The sequence below is a fragment of the Prinia subflava genome, chromosome 1, assembly GCF_021018805.1.
Source record: "Prinia subflava isolate CZ2003 ecotype Zambia chromosome 1, Cam_Psub_1.2, whole genome shotgun sequence".
Taxonomy (NCBI): Eukaryota; Metazoa; Chordata; class Aves; order Passeriformes; family Cisticolidae; genus Prinia; species Prinia subflava.
Window position 1 is genome coordinate 108,317,602 of NC_086247.1, and position 25,827 is coordinate 108,343,428.

A 25,827-nucleotide genomic window follows, 5' to 3' on the forward strand; every position below is an offset into this window, starting at 1 on the left:
GCAGGTGTGTCCAGCAGTGGATAGGAGTTTGTTTCCTATCTGAAGAAAGGGAGTAAAGTTTAGAAAAAGGTCTGAATAAAAATATCAGTGAATGGAAATGACAGCCTGAATTCATTAGGAGGCTGGACATCAATGTTAGTTCAGTAAAGACTGTCTTAGGCTTCACAAACTCCTCCCATATTCCAAGACCAAAAATACACTTCACAAAGCCACTTTGTTCTTGAGATTCCTACAGGCATTTTTATGTCTTTGATTCCATCCTCTTATGAGCTTTACTGGAAGTTTCAGCTCCACAAGTGCCTAAGTCTAAATAATGGAAGGGAATTGATCAGAAATGATACCTGCTGTTTATTCTCACCCTTTGCCTTTCACATACTTTTGAGAAACAAACAAAAAAATCTGGTTGGTAAAAATGGCACAGGCCTTCCTTAAAAGATTTTCTTCCCTTGAAAGGTTGTGTATAAAAATTCTGCTAGCCCCAACTGATGCTAGACTCCAATTAGTAGAAAGGCTCCCTGCTGTCTGTAAATCTGGAGCTAAAAGAGATGAGTGTAGCTAAACTTTAGATGAGTTTCCTAACAAAACTGATTTCTATTTAGCTCATCTGTAAGAATAATTTTCAAGCAAGCAGATCTGTGATGAGGCCACAATCTTCACTTTACAAGAGATTATTTCTATCTCATTTTCCCTGCTCTGGAAGTATCAGTCCTCATGCCATGTGTTCCCCCTTCTCTGCTGAAGGCTCAGGTATCTCCACATCTGCACAGCCTTTAGCTACCTTTGTGATCCCCTGTACTGCCTGTCCAGGTTGGCTTCACTGGAGTTGGGCACAGCAGCTGCTCTGACATTGAGGGCTGAGAGAAAGGCAGCAGCACTGCTCCTTGTGCACAGGGTGCTTGTTGATGGGGCTTCATGCCCCTCGGAGTCTTGCTAAAACACACATCCCAGCTGCAGTGCTGTGACTCTTGTCATCTCATGGACCGGCACATCCCCCATGGGACACCTCGTGTCTCTCTCTGTGTGCCCCTGATGCAATCCCTTACTGCAGTGCCCTTCCCAGTGACTCACTGTACTTGTTTCTCCAGCAGGAGCAAAGCTTCAAGCAGGCAGAAAACTAAAGTCACTGAGGTCTCAAATCAGTCAGCTCAAAATATTCTGTCATTTCTTGGAGAAGTCTGCAGTCTGCACCAACCCTCAAGCTCAATAATATAACAAAATAAATTAGCTCACGGTGAGCACTATTTTGAAGTGACTAGTTCATTATCTCCTTGCCTAGGGGAGAGGATTGACAAAAGGAAGAAAGATCTAGATATTTTCTGGATTCTTCCTTGAGATAAGTTACAACTTTAATTAAAAATGCTGCCTGGGAAGATGGCTGAAGTGCAAAGCCTCTGTTGATGCCCAGAAAGGAACATGTCTGTCTCCTCAAAGAGTAGCTGTGCACATGTAGACTGTATTGCTTTCTCTGTCTTGATTTGGAATGGTGAAATGGAGTTATATTTATGTATTTATTTATTTAGTTAGTTTTAGAAGAAATTCAGGGGAAAAAAAGCACTGCTGAGAAACCAATGAGCACCCACTGTCTGTCAGCCATGGCGAGTGTTCCGGGTGCTGGTCCACAAGCAGTCCCTACATCACCAGGTGGCTGTTGGCAAGGCTGCAAGACATCCCTTCCCCACATGTACACCCAGCTCCACCTACATGGCCTTCCCCTCCTCCACTGTGCTATTTGCAGCTGGAGTCAAGGTCTCATGTCCATGTGCATTCTAAACTGCCCCTTCAAAACAGGCTGGCAAAGAAAACACCAGGCTTGGGGATAAATGAGCTGGTTCTAGAGGTGGCACCTGTGCTGGAAGGAGCACGCAGGGACTTCATTCCAGTGTAACTTCCTGCTGAAGTCATGTGAAAACATGCATTTTGTTAATTTTTTCTATCTGGAGATCATTTTCTTCATTTAGAATAGAGATGATATTTCTGGGACATACAAGCACCTGACTGGGTATGGCAAATGGGCAGCACCATGAGTGCTGCTTTGATAGAGCCAACAGTAAACCTTTACCCAAAAGACCCTGAAGAAATTAAATACATACATGTGAGGCAACAGCTGCTTTCTTTCTTTCTTGAATGCCAAATGCAATTCCAGTTCCTTAGTTCCTCAGTTCCTCAAAATGCATCCAATGATTTCTGTCCTAAAGCTGCTTTGCAGCTATCGTCTGCTTCTGCAAACCATCACAAGTCTTCTCTGCTGGGGCAGGATTGCTGATAACTTTCCATGGCATTCTAAGATGTGATGCTGATTCCTAAATGGATTCCTTCTGCTTGTAGAAAGTTTGCTCCTTTTGGGCAGTCATGATTATGTTTGTGATAAGTGCTTATTGCATGGGTTCTTCCTTTGCCTGGGCATGAATGTATTAGAGACCACAGATGTACAACACATACCTGCAAGTCCCTTCAGGTCATGAGGGGGCAGTTGCATTATCAAGCCCTCCCATCCCTTCAGGCTTACTGGTTCCACATCCAGCAGAACACTGCAAAGTTGTTTTTGAAGCAAGAACAGCCTAATAGAGGGTTTAGAAAATAACTAAAATGCTGACCTCTTTTCTCATGAGGTGTCTTTTCTAAAAGAGTGCAGCACTGGATTATATTCACTTGCTTGGCCTGACAAATAAACGATAGGTCTTTAAACCTGCTGGATCTTCACAAGCTCAGGAGTTCTACTCATATTCATCTCACCGTACTAAACATGCTAGGAGGGTACAAACTGTGTGACCTAGAGCCCAAATCCTGGAGACAATGGTGCTGGAGACTCCTCCCCATTGTGATTGATGCTTGTGTGTACTGACGAGGGCTCCAGAAAAGACTGTCTGAAGGCCGTGTCAGCAAGTGGATGACAAGTGAATGACAGACACCTCTGGAGAAGCAACGCTGATATTAGGACTGGGAAATTCCTAACACAAGTATTGCTGTTATACACTACATCCAAATTATCAGCAGATCTGCTCTACTGGGATGATGTACTGACTTGGCCTTTTTTACAGATACTAGCACAGGCTACTGCTTAATTGGGTCATTATTTGCAGTTTGGTGAGGATGCATTCAGTCACTCAGGTGGCAGTAGGTTACCTAGCATTTAAGAGTTTAAATAATCGCAAAGTCACAGGGTCTTGACTGCAAATACCAAAAAGGCCATAGATTATATAAGGAAAGAATGGGTGAAAATCTCAGTTCAGTAAAATGTGAGCTTCCAGGAACAGAATTTCCCTTGTAACTTATCCAGTACAGTATTTCCACTTCAATTTTTGCTTTTTTACACTACTTAAGACAAAGAAATGGCATGAGCTCATCTTTGAGATATCAGGTTATCCACAGGAAGATTTAAGCTATCAGAGTCTTTCATACACCATCAAGCACAGCTATTCCAGTGATATATTGCCCTTTTCTGTAAGTCAATAATAAACAAATGCATCATATTCTTTACTCTCTTTTCAAAACACAAACATAATTGATGCTATTTTCTTGAGGAAAAAAAGAGTGTAAGTAAAAAGAAGTAGCCAAAATTCTTGAAGTGGGTAAATTGGCTCAAGCTGCAAGTTTTAAAGCCTTTTAGTGTCTTGGAACACTCTTAATAAAAACTATACTGGACCAAATTAGAACTAGGAAAACTGATACAAAACTTAACAAAATTTGGGTTCAGATTTTCAAAGACACTTCATTCAGCCTCCAGAGTTCAAGTCTGATAAGGCTTGAAGTGTTGCAGAGCAATGTATAAAAGCTCTGTACATAACAAGCCTGTGTTTCACATAGTTTTAATTTGTTGTGGGACACAGATCCTCTGTTTTGATGCTGCAAAATTGTGTGAATAGAGTTTGCAAAAATTCAAGACTGGAGGGTCAAATCCTTTGCTTGGGATATACTCCAGTTCATGCCAGACCCCCCTTAAAGTGGTAAAGCTGCAGCTTCTATTTTTCTATCAGAAATAGACCAGTTAGATTTAATTGTAGTTTGAATTGAATTTTGGGCAGGAAAGTCAAGGAGCTGAGAAAAAAGAGTTCTTACTTCATGGGAATATATTCCTCCATTTCTCCATAATTTCTGCCTGCAAAGAAAGCTTGGTCAGACAGCTGCTACTTTGCTGAGTAGTACAGGCATTAAAGGCTCCTCTACCCTTCCCATCCATTGCTCACTTTTGAACAAAGTTTCAAATCAAAACATGCATCAAAATTGGAATAAATGCCACACAAAAGTCTTCAAATTACACATCTGAGTGACTGTAAGAGCAGTGCCATCATCTTTAGCCTGTTAAACTCAGGTTCCAAAGGTAGGCTGAAAAGTGCTACTTCTAGCCCTCCCAGACCACATCAGTGCTTGCTCTTCCCCCTCTGCATTGCTGAGGTAAGAGCAGGTAAGATAAATCTGTTTTGGTTTGTCCATAGGATAATTACCCGAGTTTCAGGTGAAGCATGCAGAAAATCCCAATTTTATTTAATTCTTTGTCAAGTGGTTAGATCCAGAAGAAATGGGACAGGTTAGATCATGTTTCAAGATGACCTGGGAACCATTTTGCAGCCTCCACTGGGATAACAGCTCAGCTGCTGGTTGCATAATTCATTTTTGTCCTGCCCAGCTGCATACAAAGGTTAAAAAAAGATATAATTAGTCTCCTTCTCTGTTCCCACCTCTGGCCCACACAAACCCTGTCTCTTATTCAAACCTGTCATTGTTAGCAGTATAATCCAGGTCTCCTGAAAAGACAGCAATGAAAAAAATTATGGTAATTTAATTCAGAATGATCTTTCCTTTGTAGTTTTCACATTACTTTTGCAGATACATCTATTAATAACCTGTAGGAATCAGCTTCTATTTACGTAGCACTTCTCTTCCCAAAGGGTCTCTGAGTGCTGTGGTAACCTTGGGGATCATTTCATTCTTTCCTGACAAATGAGGCTCCATTTCACCTTTATGGCAAACTCCAGGCAAAGGATGAGGAGAGAAGAATACTGAGCCTGCCCCTCCACACTCTGCAGAGCCTCCAGCTCCCTAAGTGGGGTGCAAGTGTCCAGCAGAAGGTCTCCTGCCCCACACAGGGATGTATTTTTACTCCAGTGCCTGAGGCTCACTTTGTCCCTCTCTCCCTGCCTACCCTCTGTCCGCACAGAAGGACCTTCAGCACCCAAGAGGAGTCACACTTTTCCTGTGTGGTGATGCTCCCAGTTCCCACTCCATCAGCACTGAGCTCATCTTGAGCAATGTCTATGATGTCAAATGCATGATTCATTCAATTTAATCAAAAAGCATTTGGAAACCTCTGGGAACTGTTGGGGAGAGAAATCCCACATGACTATTGCTGCTATTTCTCTATGGAGGGTTTTTGGGCTACAGGGGCACCCACAGGCACCCTCAAAACTAGTTGTCTTTGTGCTAGGTGCTGTAGTGATATCCACTGAGTTGTAGCTCAGTACTACCCAGTTAAAGAACAAGAGGCAATATGCACATGTTGAAATAAAGGAAATTCCATCTATGTGTTGATGGTCAAAGACTGGCACAGGTTGCCTAGAGAGGCTGTTGCCTTAGAGACATTCAAGACCTGACCAGACATGGCCCTGAACAATCTGCTCTGGATGACCCAGATTGGAGCAGAGGGTTGCACTAAGTGGTTCAGTGGTCCCTTCTAATTTACCTGTTCTGTGCTTAGTTCTTGCTCGTATAAAGCAAAAGGCAGGACATATTGCCAGATGTTTGCTGTCACAGGTTGAAGATGAAGGGAGAAGTGGCAGAAGGAAGCATCCTGCTCTGCCCAGTTAGCAGACAGGTTGCTCAAAGGATTAGGATCCCCTCCAGGCCTTTTCTGATAGAGTCTTTCACTAGGCCATGCTGGGGACAGAATACAGAGGGCCAGGAACCACCTCCCATTCAGCCTTGTGTAGAAAACTCATGGAAAAATGAAAATAAGCTTTCATATGAACATAATATTATCTGTAAACAGTATGGCTATGAGTGTATGTGTATTTATGGGATCCTCCTGCCTCAGGAATAGGTGTTCAACTCTTGGAATAGTTTCATGGGCTACCTATATATAAGAGCATGGGCGACCTATGTATAAGAACACTGCCAAAGTTATCATACAAATATTTTGTATGCCTCTTGTAAGTCCTTTGAAGCAAGCTGAATGGATCCAGGTGCAGTCATACCACAGGTATACCATTTATATAAACAGTGATCAACCTCAGTGGTGAGCTCCTGGAGATCTTCATTTAGTGCTGACAGTTCCTGTGGGACTCAGGAGTAAATACTGTTTGTGACTCAAATACTTTTTGAAGGGATTTGACTTCAAAAGCAGTTTCTAATAGCTGAAAAACATGACCCAAAAATTTACTTCTGAAATCACAGAGAACACCATTATTTCAGCAGGTACCTGGCCATACTGGAAATGAATTTATGGTCTCAGGCCTGTCCACTGTCCTGTCTTAATCAGAAATCTGTCAAAACCAACAGGATGATGTAGACGTAAACATTGTAATCTGGCCTTTAGAATAAATTGTTTAGCATTCCTATCCACAGCTTTTTGTAGCCCATTGGACACAGTATATTATGAAGACTAGAAGACTGACCATCTGTGAGTGACCAGATGTGAAATCTCTATGAAGGATTCTTCTAACAAAGCTAATCATCAGAGCAGTGTCAGGTGTGTAAATGAGCCAAAGGAATGGCCCATAAAGTTGGTACAAAATGTGTCTTTGTTGAAATCAAACCATTTAGTGACAACTTGCAACTTTCTAGTTCAGTTTTCAGTGATGTAAACCAACCCTCTCACCTTTTTAGTTTTGTTGTGATCTTGTAGAAATGCTTAGTTTAATAAAATGCTTTTGGTGTTATTGCTTGATCATTGGCTTTTGTATGTATTATCTCCTGTATTTTGTATTAAATAATTAGATAATATATAAACATGATATTGCAGATGTGGGATATTTGAGACATTAATTTGATGAAAAGTCTATGCAAAATTAATCAAGATAGTACAGCTGGCACAAAGCAGTTTTTGTTATCGACATGACAGTAGTAAGCCAGCTCCTTAAAATCCATATAATAATAGCTTGGAAACAATTTTCTTTTTTTAATTTTAATTTCCTGAGGAATTTAATTTTTCAGTTCTACCTCGGAATAATTTTATAGCCAGCTATTTAAAGTCAGAATGGCCTGTGGAAGAGGCCTCAGCCTAAACCAGTTCTAATTATAGTAAACAAGAATTTTCACAAAAGAAGCTCTAACTGCCTTGAAACTGTTTTTTGACTTTGCCTTTGAAGATGCCTTTTTCAAGCATATCTTGAGCTCCCCTTTTCAAGAGTGACACAAAAAAATCCCCATGTCTTGTGTCAAATTTTCTTCCAAGGACTGTCACACGACCACCTGTGTCAGTTAAGCCTCAGATTCAAGTTATATGGACAGATTTCCTTAAATTATATCATTTTTTTTTACCACTGGGGAAATCCTTATACCGCACCATGTCAATATTTGATGCCCAAAGACACTATTTTCAATAAGGAAGTAATGTTACAAAATTAACTCTGTTATTTTCACTTATCAGTAGAGCCTCAGTGAGTCCTGTTAATTAAACTCATCTTTGTTCCTTATGTGTGTGTTCAAAGGTATAAAATTATGGGATAAAAATAGCATCAGCATTTGTAAAATCTCTAGAGAAAACCAGCTGGTGTACTTGACAACAGGGAGAACAGCTGGAGAGTCTAATACCCATCTCCTCCAACTACATAAACCCCAAAACTTCTGCCAAACTAAGACTGATGCTCCATATTTCTTCCTAATTTTGTTCCTATAACATGATTTTCTCTGTAAGGCACTTTTTTTTTCTTTTCTTTTTTTTTTTTTTCCTTTCTTTTTTTTTTTTTTTTTTTGTTAAAATATGGAACTGAGCTCCATGTTTCCCCTTATACAATTACCAGTTTAACGAGCAACTACCTCTCCTTAACATTCCTGGCTTCCTTCTTATCGCCGCTGACGTATCAAATCTGTATTCCAATTTGCAGGCTAGGAGCAGGGAGAATAGACTGAGACTGTGCTCCTCGTCTCCTAGGACCAGCCACCCAGTAGGCCCATTTAAGCAGAGTTGCTGGCAGAAGGGGAAAATAAACGAAAACAGGTCACTTTACCCAGTGACAGAAATCTCAATTGGAGTCCCAGTTAGGCTGTCTCAGAACTGGTAGGTACAAATGATAGAAGAGGAGGACTGGGAGTATTGGTTCAGATACTGCAGGCAGAAAACCTGTGCTGCCTGGGGAAACTTCTGCAGCCTCCAAGCACATGAGTCAGGGTCCAGCCTTCTGAGTAAGGATTTGACATCAGCATATTAGAAAACAAATACCCTACAGGGATGATAACACAGCAAAGCTGAAAACAGAAAGTCCAAGAATTACAATGGGGTTTTTTTAAAAGTTATATTGTTGCATTGTACATATTATATAGTGCTTTGCACATAAAGGCTCTGACATCCATTCAGAAATACTTCAGAAGTCATGATCAGTGGATTAACATCTATCACTTTGTAGCACAGAGAAGCCATCTGTTTTACTGCAGGCAGGAATATGCGTATTGGCAGACATCGGTGTCAAGAGATATGCATCAAAATCAAAGGCAAAAGTATGAACACAAGTTAACAGAAAGGAAATTGAGGAACTTCTAAACCAGGATAGTCAGGCAATCCTGAATCAAGTTTCTGAGCAAACTGTTTCCCTGTGGAATATAATACTTTCTCTTCTGGCATTGCACTTGTACATATGCAGTAAATCTGGGAAAACAGATTTTGATCTAACCTGCTGCTTGCAGATGCTATTGATCTGACATGAAGAAGCAAACGTAGCCAATGAGTATTTTATGTCAGGGATGAAAGCTAATTCAATATTTAAATATGCAGACAATATAATGGAGATAATATTCTCATAAGGCATTAGGCTAATTAAAGTAGTATAAACTCTCTCTCAGATTATCCACTTTATTCTAGTGGTCCAGTGGTGTCAGCATCCCTGACCATTGCTGCACATGGAAATCCCATAGAGACTAATTAAATTTTCCTGTCTTGCAATAAGAATACAGGGGATTATTTTTAAATCCTATTTTTATGTCTGTGATTTTATCCAACTACAGTGGATGTAACCAAAAGCACAAATAGGCATATGCCACCTTCTCATAACTGAGAGTTTGGGATTTGTATAACAGAGCCTGGAAACCAGGGGGCCATAGCAGTTCCACCAGCACAGTTTGTTGACTGCAAGAGGATTAGGATATAACATATGGGTATAGGTAAGATGAGAAACAAAGCCTTCATTCATAGCTAGAACTCGAGAAGAGGAGCCTGAACACAGTTATGACAGACTACCACCTACCAGTCTTCACGAGAAGATAAAAACCCAATTGTCAGCTCTAGTATTTTACTGCACCACAGTAAAAAGAGCCAAGGGCAATTGCAATGATGTGGTGATGGACTTGTATATATTAGAAACAGTATCATTTGACATGATGGTTTAAGCAAGAAATCCCACAAACTAATTTAAGATAAAAATCTTAGGGCTGAGATGTATCCCTCTTTAATTTACAGAATCAAGCCAAGATATCATAAATTTCCAGGCACACCTTCCAAACCTGGTCAGTTCAGCAAAGAACCAGGCACATAACATCAGAGGCTACATTTCCTACTTGTTTTGTGATTATTAGTTCATGGAAAGAGCAGGTAATGCTGAGTGAATTTGAAACTCTTAGAGTACAAGCAGTTTGTACTGCATGTATTTTCTAAGCATCTCCTTCTGCTTCAGAACACTGGGAACATTTGCATGAAAATAGAAAATCTTTTTCTCTGAAGAGCTGGTGTTCCTCTGCTGCTTGTTCAACACACCAGGCTTACATGCACTTGTTCTTACTTGTGTGCCCCTGCACTAAAGGTTAGTCCATAATATCATACAGAACAGCATTTGTGAGTGCAGGGTCCTGCTGAAAGCAATCAGCCACCTTGTTCATAAGCTGACTTTGTTGGACTAGGACAAGAGTCCTTCAAAAGTTAGGAATTAAAGCTCTGACACCCTTGACTTCCATGAAGCTACTTCAGCTTAGCAAAAGTATAAGACTTGAGGTTTGAGTAATTAATTATGGCTCATAGTGATTGCTGGGAAAGTAAGAAGTATGAAAAAACAAATTCCCTGGAAATTAAGAACTTAAAAAAAAAAAAAAAAGTGCTTCTTATCTAACTCAGAAACAGCTGACAGTTTTTTGAATATGACATTAGAAACAGTCTGCTGTTTTGCAAATAATAATGACGCTGGACTGATGAGCAGAATATGAAATATTAGCACCTTTTCTTTGGCAGCTCAGGACTGCTTCCCAGCTGAAGGGATGGGTGGGCATCAGGCTAGCTGTATCTGCTTGGATGATTCAGCCCCACTCGCTGGCATTGACACTTCCACAAAGAGTTAATGCTGTTCTGCTGACTCACTGAGGCAGATGAATCTCTCTCTCATTTGATGTACAGCAAAAGTGTCTCACTGGAGAAGGGACAGCAGGCAAGGCACATAACAGGGGCACATGTATAACTACTCTGCTGACCACCAAGTGGTACCTGTGTGCTGCTTCACAATTCAAGGCTGTTTCTGCATGCCAACAGCTTAAAGCAGCTCTGAGAGCCCCAGTCTAAGGTGTTGATGCAGTCTGGAGGCAGGGAGGAGTTTAGTTTTGACTGTTAATTTTACTGATGATGTTGATGCTGCCGTACTTCAAATGTCACTGATTTGTTTCAGGCAGCATCTCAAAAATATCACAATTCATCTCAGCTTGCTCTGCTGAAAGTCCTAGCCAAGGCCTGTACATCTCCCCTTTTGTAATCCCCTCTCTGGCTACACCATCTGGAACTGTTCATTCATTTGGGCACAGCACTCTTTTTCCACAGTTCTCTTGTCATTTCTCTTGTTTTGCTGCTCCAAATGCAAACTCCTTGTTCTCCCTTCCAAAGCCTTTCACAATTTAATCATGCCTCATACCAGTTCTGGTATTTGTTATCCTTCCACCCACCCTCACTTTGTTGATTCCAGCCTCCACTTTTCCTTCTTTATTCTACACTTTCTTTTATGGCTGGGGACAAAAACCTGCAGTGAAACCAGTTAAATCCATGCTGTAGACTCCCTTACAATGTTTCTGTCCTGTATCATAAAGCACTTAAGAACCAGCTAGTAACAGAAAGACAGAGGATGGTCAGGGCTGCAGGTTGCATAAGGAGCTGCACACAGGATCCCCTGAACTCAGATTCTCTCATTCTCACTTGTTTTTGGAAAAAATTCCTTAGGATATAGACTGCCATTGAAAATGTCATGCATTTGTGTGTCTTCCGTAGGACACAAGAAGTTTCCAATGACCTGCAAATTAGCTTGTCTTCCTCTCCTCTGGAACAGGATTGCTTCACAGTCCAAGTGCCTTCAACTTGGCACTGTACCTGCCTATAGCAAGGTTCTGCATTTCACAGGTTCACTTCAAAGCCACTGAGAGACTCAGGCGACACTGGGTGTAGGTGCTGAACCCACATGTGCTTAGTGCAAACTAATACCAGACTTTTTCACCTGTCTCTTTTTCTCTACAAAGATAAATAACAGTAAAGACAAGCCCTAGAGCCATGTTCAGAACAGGCTGGGAAACAAAGTATTTGTAGAATTAAATGCTTTCCAGGGAGCTATTTTTCAATGTATTATTGTAGTAAATGTTTAGATTTTCCAAAGGCAAACTCATAAAATAGTCATTTAGCAATGCTATTTTATGTACAAATATTTTGCAGAACAATTTAATATGTAATCACACCAAATGTTTTTCCATTCCTGCTACCTCCACAGCATTGGCACGAAACAACTACTGCTTCACTGGATCTCTTTTCCTCCAAGAATGGCTGTGATACCTCAGGGGTTGCTCAGAATCCCGGGGATCATTTAGACATTCAGAGCATCTGTGCTTCAAGAACATGTGAAGTCTGACACCTGGTCAAACCTACCCTACAATGGCCTTTAGCAACTGGTAGTAACTAAGCCTGAGTCCTGCCATGTGTATACTCTGGTATACAAAGTTCTTACATTGCCCTTAAGCCCCATCTGAGGTTTCTTTAAAATGACCCAGACTGCTGCTCTCTCTACCTGCACCATTTAATTTGGATTCATTTTTTTCTTCAACATATCAGATCCTAAATTTGCCAGTTTCAGCCAAGCTCCACCACTGGATAGATTGGCTGGTGAGATAAATATGAGGCAAATAGGTTATAAATATAATCAGGCTCCTGGCCAATAAAATATAAAACAAGCAAGCATGGTAGTTACAAGACAAAAATAAATATAGTCCAGGGCTCAATCTTGCCTAAGCTTTAGAAATTTGGTTGTGAGGAAGTCTGACATGAGTGAGGGTTTTGATCAACCTGCAAATGGAAACCTAGGCAAGAACATGAATCCAGTCTTCTGGAACACTGCTTCATGGTAAATCTGATCTTTAAAACTTCATTGTGTAAATGGAGCACATGAAAGTACTGCATTTAACACTCTCTGTGGGCCAACTAGGCCAATCCACCCTATTTGGGTGGTGGGGGGTGAAATTTGCAATTACCTCAAGATCACCTTCATCTGTGGAGGTGCAAATTCCATTTGTTCCTTGGAATACGCTCTTATACCCATTCCCACAGAATCTTTTTTCCTGGTTTTTTCCCCCTTTGATGTTTGTCTAAAAGCCTCAACCTATATAAAGCATGTTACAAAAAAAGTTCTGAAAGTCTGTGAATACATTCCCGTTAGCATTCTCTGCATATATTTCACACTGATCTTTAGAACTGAAACAGTGTTTTTAGTCTGTGCTCGTACAACACACAGCCTAGTGGAATACCAAAGATGAGTTCCTAAGTAGTTCTCAAAGTTCCCCGAGCTCTCACCCAGCAGGCCCTCTGTCTTACTGATACCACCTGATGCTCTGAAATTTTTTTTCCTGTTTTCTAGCAATTGTATTTACAGATGAATTCCACTTTGTAGTAATTACCATGGGTAACTAACCTCTTCAGTACTCCTTCTAGGAGCCCTGACTGGTGGTTGCTTTCCCTTGGTCCACACTTCCATCACCTGTGTGACTTGCAGACCATGGGAGCCCCAGCAGAGCCCATTTGACATCCCTGTAAGCAGCCCCAGCCACCACTGCTCAAACCCCTTCCCTTGCCTCCCTCAGCTATGCAGGTACAGCTTTTTGCTGGAGTGTGTGTGATCTGGACAAGGGATTAAAGATTGTAGTTAAAGTTGGGCTGGAAACGTTTACAGTTTTTAAATTATATACAGCATGGTTATCAAAGTTATTTTTAAATTGCAGTCATCTGCCCCAGCTCTTGCACGTGGGTCATTTTATGGCTTCAGGGACATCTGTTTGTATAACTGAGAGGGTGGTGCAGAGGCAGAAATCTGCTGCTGATAGAAATGCCTGTGAAATGATGAGCTTAGTGTCTTTACTGAGAGAGACGTGTTGACTTCTCTGGAGAGATTATGCCCTTGTTGTCGGCCTGCTTGCCAACTGGCTGCTCCCTTTGTCTGGGCTTCTGATATTCAGGTAAAGAGTGGTACAAACCCCTGGTTTGTTGTGTGCAGCACATGATCTCTGTTCTCTGCAGATAAATCGTTCTGACATGATATAGCAGTAGCAAGCTGCTTAGCCCGAACAGCTTCTGCTATCTATTTCAGAAGCTTCAGTGGCCTTTAAGGATTTCATTACAAATAATTTCTGGCAATAAATCCACAAGAATACCAAGCAAAAAGGAGAAGAGTGAAAGTCCTGATTACTGTACTTACAGTCAAAGAAACACCTCGAGGGGCAATAGGAAACATCCCTTAGCTCCTTCCTCAACCAGCAAACCACTGATTATCAATGACTCTTCAAAGGACACATTCCACAGACATTACATGGTCAGTTCACTTCCTTGCATTATTCTGAGACTCTCCCTGCACATCAGCTGTGAAACCCTTAGCCAACCAAGCCTTCCAAACTGTATCACAGAAACATTTTTCCTCAGCTAGGAACAAGTGTATCTCTGAGAAGAATTCCCAGGATGATCTGATCCTACTCCTTTCCCAGAACTGAAATAGCTTTTTTTCTGAGAGGGCTCAAGTACCAACTTCTTTCTCCCGGCCCAGCCTCCCTCTCCAGCTGTTGACTGTGAAATTCTCTTTATTTACCTGGCACTTTTACAGGGATTGGTAATGCATCACTATACTTACTTGTTCCCAACATCTTTTCCCCTGTAATTGACAGCAGGAGTCTTTCCACAGAAAAATATCTCTGTGATGTTACAGCTGCATATCCAACCCTGTACTCCACTATTTTCCTGTCTTCTCTCCCACATGCAACTCCTTTCAGAAATGACAACCTCAAAAGCATATCCTTTGTCAAGAAAAGTTACAGTTACTCCCTTTCCTCAGTGCAGAGCAACACGAGTTGGCTCAATTGAGAAACACTGCCTGAGCATCACAAGCTTTTGACTTGAATGCAACTACGGATTTCTTTCTGGAATCAGTATCTGCTTAGGATCAATTTTCATAAGCTGGAATGAGATTTGAGGCTCTGAAACAGCACCCTCATGAGAAGCAATTTTAATGGCACTTGGGCAGAAATACTTATCCTTGATTTCACCTTACTTGAAGTATTTCACAAGCAATACTTTATTAAAAATGCTTAGTTAAAATGTCACTAAAACAATTCCAAAGGGTCTGATCATCCTCTACTATTAATCTTCACCCTCTCAACAGCTCTGCAGTCTCATGAAACTCCTACTGTCTTGTTACCTCATTATTCCCTTCTAAAATTTTACCATTATAGCCTACTTCACACCTCCTCTACCATACTGTCAAATGCTACTGTGACCTATGGTACATTTTATAGTTCTAGTTATAGCTATAGAATCAAACCTGCAAAACCTACACTCTGATCTGCCTGTGACATCTAGGTCACCTTTGGCTAGCCCCCAATATCTTTATGCTTCAGCCTCCCCAGCCATCAAACTACTTTGTTCTTTGAGATTTATGCCTGAAAACAACAGACCAGAGCTATACAATAATTCTGCTTACAAAGTTTTCAAGTGTGCTGTAACCTCTTTGATTAATGCAGAGATTAATTACGTACGGTAGACCTAGAAATAAAGTATCTGTAAAGGGCCCTGCTGGACAGTGCCTTTCAATCAATGATCTAACCCACTTTCTGCTTCTTCCACCCACTTGGTCAATTATTCCTTGATGAAGAGGAATAGGTATGAGGCATCCATGCATCTCCAACCTGAAATAAATTGCTGCCTTTTAGCTCTTTGCTACGGAGGTCTAAATGATGCTAAATGCATTTAAATTTCCTGTGGCAGGTTATCCTTCCTTGCAGGGAAAGAAACTTAGATCAAGTCTTCCCCCCTCCAATTTCTTTGCAAATACCCCTGACTGCATTCAATTGGATGCTGGGAGTGGAAACCAAAAGAACTGAAGCTCTGCCTGAGAACATTTGCCACCCACATACTGCAACAGTGTACAGGAGCTAAATCTTATTTATGAGGCTTAGTTTCATTTCCAGTCCTTTGTGCCAAAAATCCCAATGCAATGTAATTTGTGCACACAGTGGCCACACAGTTTTGGCATTACTTGCCACACACTAGCCCTCTCTTAATCTGGTCTGGGGTCTGCAGAAGTACTATAGCCCCACAAATGTGTGGGAGTGTGGATATGACAAACAACGTCAAGAGAAGCATGTAGAGATGCATTCAACAGGCAATAAAAATATCAGGGAACTCCACAATAAGAGACACTGAGAAAGGTATTAACTGTATTGCAACATTTGAGCATGAGCTCAGAACTGGAAGCAGACAGCTTGCTTTGAACGTTTCATCAGGCATCTTTCTCTGTAGCAAGCCAAACTATAGGTAGCCAGTACCCTTTGGATGATTTGGGACCAAACACAAACACATTTTGCTGCTCAGATATCTTTTGAATAGAAGGCAAACAATTCTGGATTTTGTCATCATATATTTAGGCATAGGTTTTAAAAGAAAACTGACTCACTACCTTCATTCATGTTGAAGAATATAAAATTTAAAATTCACTCTTGACCCTCATTCACTACCTTCAGTCACCTGAAGGACTTGAGACTGATATTACAGGAACTCATTTTCCAAGTGAGAATGTGTCCAGGTGTCACTTTGACATGTGGGAACACGTCTGACAAGGGACCAATGCCAATCTCAAAGGCGAGCCTTATGGACTTCAATTCTATCCTTAGGGAAAGACTAGTATACACCTTTTACATCTCTATTTGTCAAAAAAGGGCTGCAAAGACAAGAAGACAGTCTCAGTTCTGGAAGCCTGCCAGGATAATGTAACTCTATCCTATCCTCTGCTCCAATTAAAGACTAAGAAGCGTTCATCATTTGTGTCATTAGCTCTGGCCCTCCCCGAGGCTCCGAGTGTCAAACTGCAACGCAGCGAGCCTCAAACCGCGTCAAGAGTCATACTGTAACTAGCATAGGGTCACAAAACAAGCCTGACTGGCTGGTCTGATTACAAAGATCATGCTTGTAAAGCAGCGTTTCAAAAATGCTGCCGAATCTCACGGCTACCACGCTTAGGAGCTTTGTGCTGCTTGCAAGCAGCTCCCTCGTTTAAATGTTTGCTGCCAGGACCGGCGGCGCCCGTCGGATGGGTGGGATGCTTGCAGTTCAAGGCCAGCTTTGAACGCCCCGCTGGGGTCGAGTCCGGACTTGGAGGGCACGGCTGTGGAGGGCGCAGCCACCGAGTTTAAACCCCCTCTCTCCGCGTCTCCCCAGTCCCGTCCCGTCCCGTTTCCCTCCTGTAAAGTCGCAGTGAAGCGTGTGCGCTCGGTTCCTGGATGCTATTCCCGGATCCGCGCCCCCGTCCCGGCCCGAGGAGCCGGCGGGAGGGCGCTGCCCGTCGCTTTTCCTCGCCCACCGAGGAGGGGGAGCGGCGGCCACCAGGGCACCCCCCCGGGTGAGACGGCGGCGGTGGGGCTGGGAGGCTCCGGCTCTCCCCCCGGACACGGGCGCGGGGGTCCCTGCGGGGAGAAGTCCCCGGCTGAGGGGACAGCGGCGGCCGCTGCCGGGGCGCGCCCCGGGGAGGGAGCCCCGGGCAGCTCCGGCGGGCGCAGCCGCGGCGCCGGGCGGGCACACGGCTCCTCCCGGCGGGGCGCTGCCGGGCCGGGCCGGGCCGGGGGCGGAGAAGGCGGGGAAGGGGGGAGCCGCTGCCGTCACCGAGGCTCCCGGCTCGCTCGGCTCGTAGCCGCGGCAGCCCCAGCCCCGCTCCCACCCCCTCGCCTGCCTCCACCCTCTTTCCCTTTCTCTCTCTCGCTCAGCGAGAGCACTGTGCCTCCTTTCCCAGATGGCAGCCGGCAGCGCCATGCAGCCTCCCGTTCCTCCTCCTCCTCTCCCTCCTCTCCGGCTCTAAGTTAATGCCATGCTGCCGCCGCTGCTCTTCCCGGCACTGCTGGCCGCCTGCCTGCCGCCCTGCCAGGGCTGGAGCCCCTCGGCGGCTGCCAGCGGGCAGGAGGAGCAGGAGCAGGAGCTCTTCTTGCCCCCTGCCAACTCCTCCTCCCGCTCCTTGGCCAGCCTCGAGATGGACCTCGACGGGGCAGCGAGCAAAGAAGAAGGCAGCACCGACAGCCCGGGCACGCCGGCGGCCCCTAGCCAAGAGCCTTTCCCTTCCGCTCCCACCACCTCCGGGCAGGAGCAGCCGGGGCAGGAGCAGCAGGGGCAGCAGCAGCAGCAGGGGCAGCAGGGGCAGCAGCAGCGTCCCCAGCCGCAGCCCGCCGAGGACCCGCACTGCAACATCAGCGTGCAGCGGCAGATGCTGAGCTCGCTGCTGGTGCGCTGGAGCCGCCCGCTGGGCATCCAGTGCGACCTCCTGCTCTTCTCCACCAACAGCCACGGGCGGGCCTTCTTCTCCGCCGCCTTCCACCGCGTGGGGCCGCCGCTGCTCATCGAGCACCTGGGGCTGGCGGCCGGCGGCGCCCAGCAGGACTTGCGCCTCTGTGTGGGCTGCAGCTGGGTGCGGAGCCGGCGGGTCGGGCGGCTGCGGGGCGCCGCGCCACAGCCACAGCCCCCCGCCGCCGCCGCCTCTTCCTCCTCCTCTTCCTCCTCGCTTTCCTACCCGCCGGCGGCCGAGCCCGGCCAGTACTGGCTGCAAGGGGAGCCGCTGAATTTCTGCTGCCTGGATTTCAGCCTGGAGGAGCTGAAGGGCGAGCCGGGCTGGCGGATGAACCGCAAGCCCATCGAGTCCACCTTGGTGGCGTGCTTCATGACTCTGGTCATCATCGTGTGGAGCGTGGCCGCCCTCATCTGGCCCGTGCCCATCATCGCCGGGTTCCTGCCCAACGGCATGGAGCAGCGCCGCGGCACCGCCGCCAACACCGCCGCCGCCGCCGCCGCCGCCAAGTAGCCTCTCCCGGGGACCCCTTTCCCTTGGCCTTGTGCCGCGGAGGGACGCGGGACGGACTCTGTCGTGTTTTCCTTGTTCGCAGCGTGCCACAGGTGCGCGGCGGGACGTGGGGCCGCCTGGGCGCCCGCTCCGGCCCTGAGGGCAGCGGCCCCGCGGGAACCAAATCAGATGTGTTTTATATCTTTAATAGCCGTTTTAAACGAACCTTTTAGTAAAAAAAAAAACCCCAAAAAGCAACAGCAAAAAACCACCTAACAACCCTCCTCTCCCCCCCACCCCCAAAACAGGCAAGAAAAAGCCCCCCCCTAAAATTTCAATGGAGGAAATCAAAGACCCTCCTATTTGGCTGCATTTGTTGTCAGAGTAGCGTTTTTGTATGGGATGTGGTTTGAACGGTTTTTTCTTTTATGGACAGAAAGGGATGTCTCTCTTTGACAGAATGGAGAACTGTTGCGGTATATATATTGTTATTGCTGAAGCTGAACTTTAATGGACCTTTCACACTGTATTTCCTGGTTGAGATAGTGTGTATTTATTATTGTAGCTCGGCGTTATTTGGCTTTTAATACAGAGGTTTTCTTTCTGGAGCCACTGTAGCCTTTTGTTGGTCTGTTTCCTCCACGGTGGAACAGAGGGTTTGGCTGGCCTTCCTGTCTGCGAACCTGCCACGAAGCTCCTTTCCCCGTGAAATGGTGTTATAGGGCTGTTGGTGGCGAAAGGAGAATCCCAAACCCTCTCTGACTGGTGTTTGCCCTATCTGTGCAGCAGATGTGGGTCTGTATGCCTACTCCAGGGCTGGGTGGAGAGGGATGGGGAGCACAGTTGTGCTAGAGATCCTCCAAAGCAATTTTATCTGCACAGCTCCACAGACTATGGTTTTCTACTCGGTTTGAGGTTGGGACGCTTCAGTCCTGGGAAGATGAGGCCCATTCTGAGTTGTGCTAAACAGTGTGGGGCAAGTCTCTTGACTTCCTCAAAGTTCGTTCCTCAGAACCAGCTTAGATGCAGTGTATTTGTTGGAGACACAGTAATACTGTACCTCTTTTTCATCTACCAGTCTGCAGGGTTGCTCACAGCAAGTCTGTGGGGTGAGAAGGCAGGCGCTGCCACTCCAGAACTAGATGCCAGCTGCTGCTGTGCAAGCATGCAAAGAAGAAATGTTTCTTCTCTCTTGTTTGAGCAGACAGTTGTGTAGCCTGAAATATCATTTGTTGTATACTTCCAACTGTTTAGCCTTATAAAAAGTTGTTTCATTTGCCTTAGACATGATTAGTCCAGCTGAAGTTTCTAAAACCAAAATACGAGCTAAGTGACAAATATTTGCAATAGGAATTCTCTCTTTTTTTTGTCAACATTGATGTATTTAATTTGCAAGGAACGCATGAATTTGCTTGGGGCTAATTTGGTGTATTCGTAATGTATGGTGGAAATGACTGGATGAAAAGTCTGGAAGGATTAAGTTCTTTAATAGTCCCATATTTTTAAATTGACAACAAAATAAAATAAATGCATGCTCTGTGTGTATGCTGTCTGGACAAAAAGACAGGGAGAAAAAGAGTGACAAACAGCAGAAATAAATCAAGATTTTAAAATGCTCCATGTTACTAGGCTGCCTCTACGCCCACTGTTTCTCCTGCTAATCCTACTGTCGGGGTTGTCCCTTGAGTAAACATTGCAGTTGCACTGTTTTCAGCAGAGGATCTGGTCCCTGTGGGGAGTGTTCTCTTGACCTGTTGATCCAAAGGGCACCTGTCCCTGTATGCCTTGTTTAGAGAGCCCCTATTTTCTGTCCTTGATGTGTAAAACAGTGTCATTTCCACCTTGTGCAAACTCTAGTCAGACATTTGACATGCTAGAGAGCAATTCTTTGCCTGTCATGTCCTGTGTGACAGAGACACCTCTTCACACTGAAAGGCAGGGCTGGCAGGAAAACATGAAGATACTGCTAAAAACTCTCTCAAAGGAGAAATGTTCTACATATGGAATAGAACTCAGAAAAGTTGCTATGCTGGAGAATAATTTCATCTTTTGAATGAGATGCATTTAGGCAGAGCGTTTAGAATTTTTACTGGAAGTTTTTGTGGCTTTATTAATTCATGATGTATAGTCCTCACTGTGGTGCAGGCAGCCTGTGCTTGAACTCAAGGGTGGAATATCTTTTTTGCTTATCCTTGTTTCACCCGTGATGTGATACTGGGGTTTTTCTGAATTGCATCAACATAAACAAGGGAATGGTGTTAGTGTCTGAAACAGGCAGCTTATTATTTTTTAAATAATAAAAGCTTATTATTTTACAGTTCTTGCAGACATGTAGCAGGTGGTACACCAAAACTGGTACAAAATGGCTTGTTTTTCTAACTTCTGTCAATATCAGCTTGAATACAAACTTTGTGAATAGACAGTGCCACACTCAGAATATTTTGACATGACACAAGAGCAGGATTTTCTCGTAGTTATTCCATAAATACATTTGTAACTGGAGCTGTTACTAAAAATCTGCTAAGACACGACTGTTTAGAACACAGGGATGGCATTAAACTAATTCCAAAGGCAGATCTTGTCCAGAATACAAAAACCTGCAGTATTTTCAGGGAGTACTGATCTCAGCCACAATGTGCAAAGAGCCCTCGTGGGTTAGGGAGAGTGTTTCCTTTGATCGCAGTCACCGTGAGCGCGTTCCCCTTGCAGAGAGAGCAGTCTGGTTTGTTGTGCCTTGAGGAGGAGTTTAAGGCACAGCAGGGTGCACAGGGGTTACCTGCTGTACAGGCTTTGGGCTGGATCTAACTCTGAACCCTCGGCGTTCAGTGGGGTGGCAGCAGGGCTTCTATAAAGAACAGACAGTGGAAATGCACTATGCAAACTGAGCTTTCCTCGGTCACTGTTACACCTAACATCAATAATTCTGCTCTTGCAGCTGTGGCTGCTGCTGTGACTCTAAGTAAACTATAATTTTGAGTAACTTTTGCCTTCATCCATGGGAATTTTGTGTGAATGCAACCTGGAAGAGATGAGCCCAGGGCAATGTGAAAAGATGCGTCTGCACGCCAGCTAGTTTAAGATTACAAGTTTAGACACTGAAATGTCCATTTCTTTTCTTTTCTTCACCAAGAGTGGAGCTTTATTGTCTCTTAGCTGGAGTTGATTCTAAGCTATTTTTCTTCATTTGGATTTATTTTTAAGACCAGCTGGTAGCAGGGTCAGCACGAGAGCAGACTAGTCACCATGTACAATGCTTTATGTACTCAGGGAGGGCATATATTTGTATATATCTATCTACATATGAGGACTCACTGTGTAGAACAGAAAATTAAAGCAGAAGTGAGAAAAGGGGTGATGAGAAACATAATACTGAGGAAGTAGTACTGATTTTCCTTCCTTCACTATTTGTTGGATCATGTTTCCTGGTAAGTTATCCTAACTTTATTTACATATGAGTTTTTGTTGGAAAGCAAGGGCTATCTAGGAATAGAGGGAGTTTCTTGATTTGCTTTTTAAAATGTGATTGAACTCTATTACTGATTTTTGTTTTCATTCCAGGAACCAGGAACAATCTAGACATTCAGCATTAAAAGGTACTAGGCTTGTGTGCTAGTGTTAGACTGGTACAATTTTTTCTATATATTCAGACCTCAGAATTTAATCTGTCACCTGTTTCCTTAGTTATGTTCCACACGTGTTAAAAGTGGAAGTGTAGAGAGGAATATGTTGTTTTTGCATGGACACAGTTCTGCTGTTACTTAGTGCCACATTGATTGCAATGATAAAAATACAAAAATGTAGTACAGTGTAATAGTAGTTATATATTATGTAAGCACACTGTTGCTCAATAGGTTGCTCAATTGTCAGTAATCATACTTTCTGTATGTCAGGAGGTATTTGGATATTTGGGGCAAAATTGCCATACTAGGTTAAATCTAAGAGTTGTTACTTATCCAGGGCTTAGTTCACCAGTGCTTTCGATGATTAATGCAACAGCAGGACTATTTGTGCAGTGAATGTTACTCAATATGAGTAAGGGCTACTGAACCAGACCCTAAAAAACCTAATTAAAAGCTCTAGTTGGCTGAATAAGTATTATTCATCATGACATCTGCCTGCTGAATAAAAGTATCCCCAGGGCTGACATTACATGATCCCAGGGGCTGAACAAAAGCCTAGTGAAATCAAATAGTTAATTGAAGTTTTGCAGGACTGGGGATCAAAGGATTTATTTTGAAGATATCTATGTATATTTATATATAGATATATAAATGTAAGGGAGGTATGATGTTCTTGTTCGTCTTTGGTTTTTATACACGCAGTTTATAAATCCAAACCCAGGATTTCTCAGTCCAGTGTAGGGCCTTGCCAGTTTAAAAGTTGGCTTTTTTCTGAAGCTAGTATGAAAATGTCAGTTATTTTTCAAGGAATTTTACAGAAGAAATGTAATTTTTTTTTCAATCTATTTCAGGGAGAGACCTTGACTTTGCAAAAAACATTTGTAATGATTCTGGGAGAACATGTAAATATCAAATCCCAAATTATTCAGATTTCAAAGCATAAAATATCTTTTAAATCAGTAACTGATTTTTAAAAGCATATTTTTAAACAAAAAACATCAATTTCCATTTTCCCCTCAGAAGCTGAACATTTCAGTGAAGATCAGAAGTGCATTTGAGTGTTTCACGTTGTGATTTTTTGTGTGATTTTTTTTGTGGAAAAAATTCTCTTCTGTGATTTGGAACTGATAACAGTTTTTGACAGATAAGTTACTGTATTTCTTGTCCCATCTTCATAATAGTTCTGGTTAAATAAATTGTTCAAAATAATTGTAAATCATAATAATAATAAAGTAACTTAGCCCATTTGTTGTGTTTCTGTTCTACTGTGCTGAAGAAGAAAGCAGTCTGGTATAAAATTTGGGATATTAAAGATATTTATTGGAAATATCTGGATGATGTTTAATTAGATCTGTGGACAGGCTTCAGTCTCACAGTCACATTTCCAACTTTTTATAAAGTTTGGGTTCATAACTGAGTGTAGCAGTTTAAACATTCATGTGTCAGTCAGAGTCCCTGGACCTGCACATTGGGAAAACCAGGATCTAACATTATCTCTTATTTTTGCTTTCTTATTATCTCAGCAGGTTAACAATGTCAGAACAAAACAGAGCAAAACTGGAAGATGCAAATATCCTGTGAAACACTTTGTTCATGCATGTTCGACTTGTTCTTAGCTGTCGTAGAAAACATCAGATTAATGAGACATAAATAGGAGATCAGTGCCGTTCTGAGGAAGTGAATTCACTGGGAGTATGAAGTAAAATTATATTTGTGTTCCTTGTAAGGTGAGACTTGTTAGAAACAGTGGGATTGTACCTTGTTGGTGTCATTCTGGGTGTTGCTAAGCAACATGAAGTGGTTTAAATGGAGATACAGAAGAAGATCGTGGAGGAATAAAAAAAAAAACAAGACACAGAAAAAGCATAAAAGGGAGTAAATGTACCAGCACATCCTGCAAAGAAGTTGCGAAGTACCAGCTGGGAAAAATACAGTGTTTAAGATCACAGAGAAAAAAGAAAACTGACACAAGGTGAATTAGGAGCTTGATTACGTACTTCATATTCAGTCTTTCCATATTCAAACTTTTCAGTTATTTGCTTGAACAACTGATAGCACTTTTGGCCCCAAATGGCACAACTAGTGGCAAAAGAGAATAAAAGCCTGGAAAGAAATGTGAGGTATAAGAAAAACTCGGAAATGGCACCAGCCTACCATTAATAAAAAGAGAGTTCGCTCTCTCTGTTGCTGGCAGGTAAATAACAAAATGGCAATGTACTTTCATGCATATGTTTTCTGTTCTACCAGGGGTCGTGGCACCAAGTCTGCCAGAGTTTGAGAAGGGTTTGGGCAATGCTCTCAGAGACATGGTGTGTTTTTTGGGGTTGCCCTGTGCAGGGCCAGGAGCTGGATTTGGTTGTCTTCCTGGGTCCCTTCTGCCTCAGGATGTTCTGTGAGTCTATGGTTCTGATTCTACTCTAATTTTGCTTTCTATGTTCTCTGAGGCTGTAAGGAAAACATGCTAAAATACCATTTTTTATGGAATGGCTATGATTCTTCCATCACATCTTGCACTGATCCATACCAAAAATATGCTCCTCATTGTCCATCACAAGAATGTTCATCATAACTGTTTTAAAGCTCTCCACCTTTACGGAACTGAAGCAATGCTGGTTGTGGCTGCATGTCCCAGGCTGGGCCAGGTCACTGCTGCAGACAAGAATACGTGCTGGAATGCTGTGGATGGCATTCTGATTTATATTGCAAATACTTTCTCACTCAACAACTTTAATGACTACCTACAGAATATGTTTCCCTTTTTTGTGCCTATCTTCATTGTTTCTAAAGTTTCACTCCATTTGTCTTCTGTCACTGAAAATTAATCACTCTTAAGATTTCTTCTTTCTTACTTGGTCTGTCCCTCTTCCCTTCTCTCTTTCCCTCACACCTGTATTTATCTTGACCTTTTCTGGCTTCAGATTTCCCACCTGTCTTTCCCACAGGTATGTCTTTTGTTATCAAGCCCTAAAAAGTACTTCAGGAAACTGTGCTGTCAGTTTGTTCTGCTTTTCCACTCTGCTTCCCACCCATTCAGACTGTACCTCTCGCCCTTGGTCTGTGACACTTCTAGAGCAAAGATGAACAGGAAACCTTGTGCTGAGGGTAAAACCCAAATGCAAAGTTGTCTCTCCTACCAGTCCTGTCATCACAGGACTTCTTCCACACTTTGCCCCAGACACTGAGCAAGAGACCTAAGTTATTTTGTCTTCTGGTAAGTGAAAAGTAGACCCATTTGAAGAGTTCCTTCCTCTTTAATTTCTCAAAATCCTGTCTCTGAATCATCCTCTGCTCATGCACCTGCCCAAAACCCTATCTCATGCATCGTGGGAGCCCTCACATGTCGGTTTTTCCAAGTATCCTCAACTGAAATGTTAGGACAAGTCTCATCCTGCCTTCTGCTCTAACCAAAAGTAGGTGTCTCACAGCCAGAGCAGAAATGATCTCACTTGGGAGTGGACCAGCACTGAAAGTTACACTTGGGTCAGGTATGCAGCCACAGGGCCAAAAAACTGTTACTGTTCAATTAAATCTTGTATTCTGCAGAGAGTGATCACTGTTGCCCTGGATTGTGGGCCATGGGGAAGTTGTATGAGCAACAGATCTGGCAGATTTTTCAAGTGTTGGTCTAGTAGCCTTGAGGCTTTACTAGCAAATGGCTGAGTGGCCAGGCTAATTCACCACAGCCCTCCTTTTATTAGATGATAAATGTGTACAGCTCAGACGGGGACTTGTGAAAACTTATCTTATGAAAACTT

General features: G+C 43.2%; 1 protein-coding gene across 1 annotated transcript; it reads left to right on the top strand.

Annotated features, from left to right (window-relative positions):
* The first annotated feature begins 17,365 nt into the window (after positions 1-17,365).
* On the top strand, positions 17,366-19,989 carry TMEM158 (transmembrane protein 158). Its single transcript, XM_063406996.1, has one exon. It carries the CDS (start codon positions 17,493-17,495, stop codon positions 18,471-18,473), a length of 981 nt encoding a protein of 326 aa, XP_063263066.1. The 5' UTR covers positions 17,366-17,492; the 3' UTR covers positions 18,474-19,989.
* Positions 19,990-25,827: the final 5,838 nt, after the last annotated feature.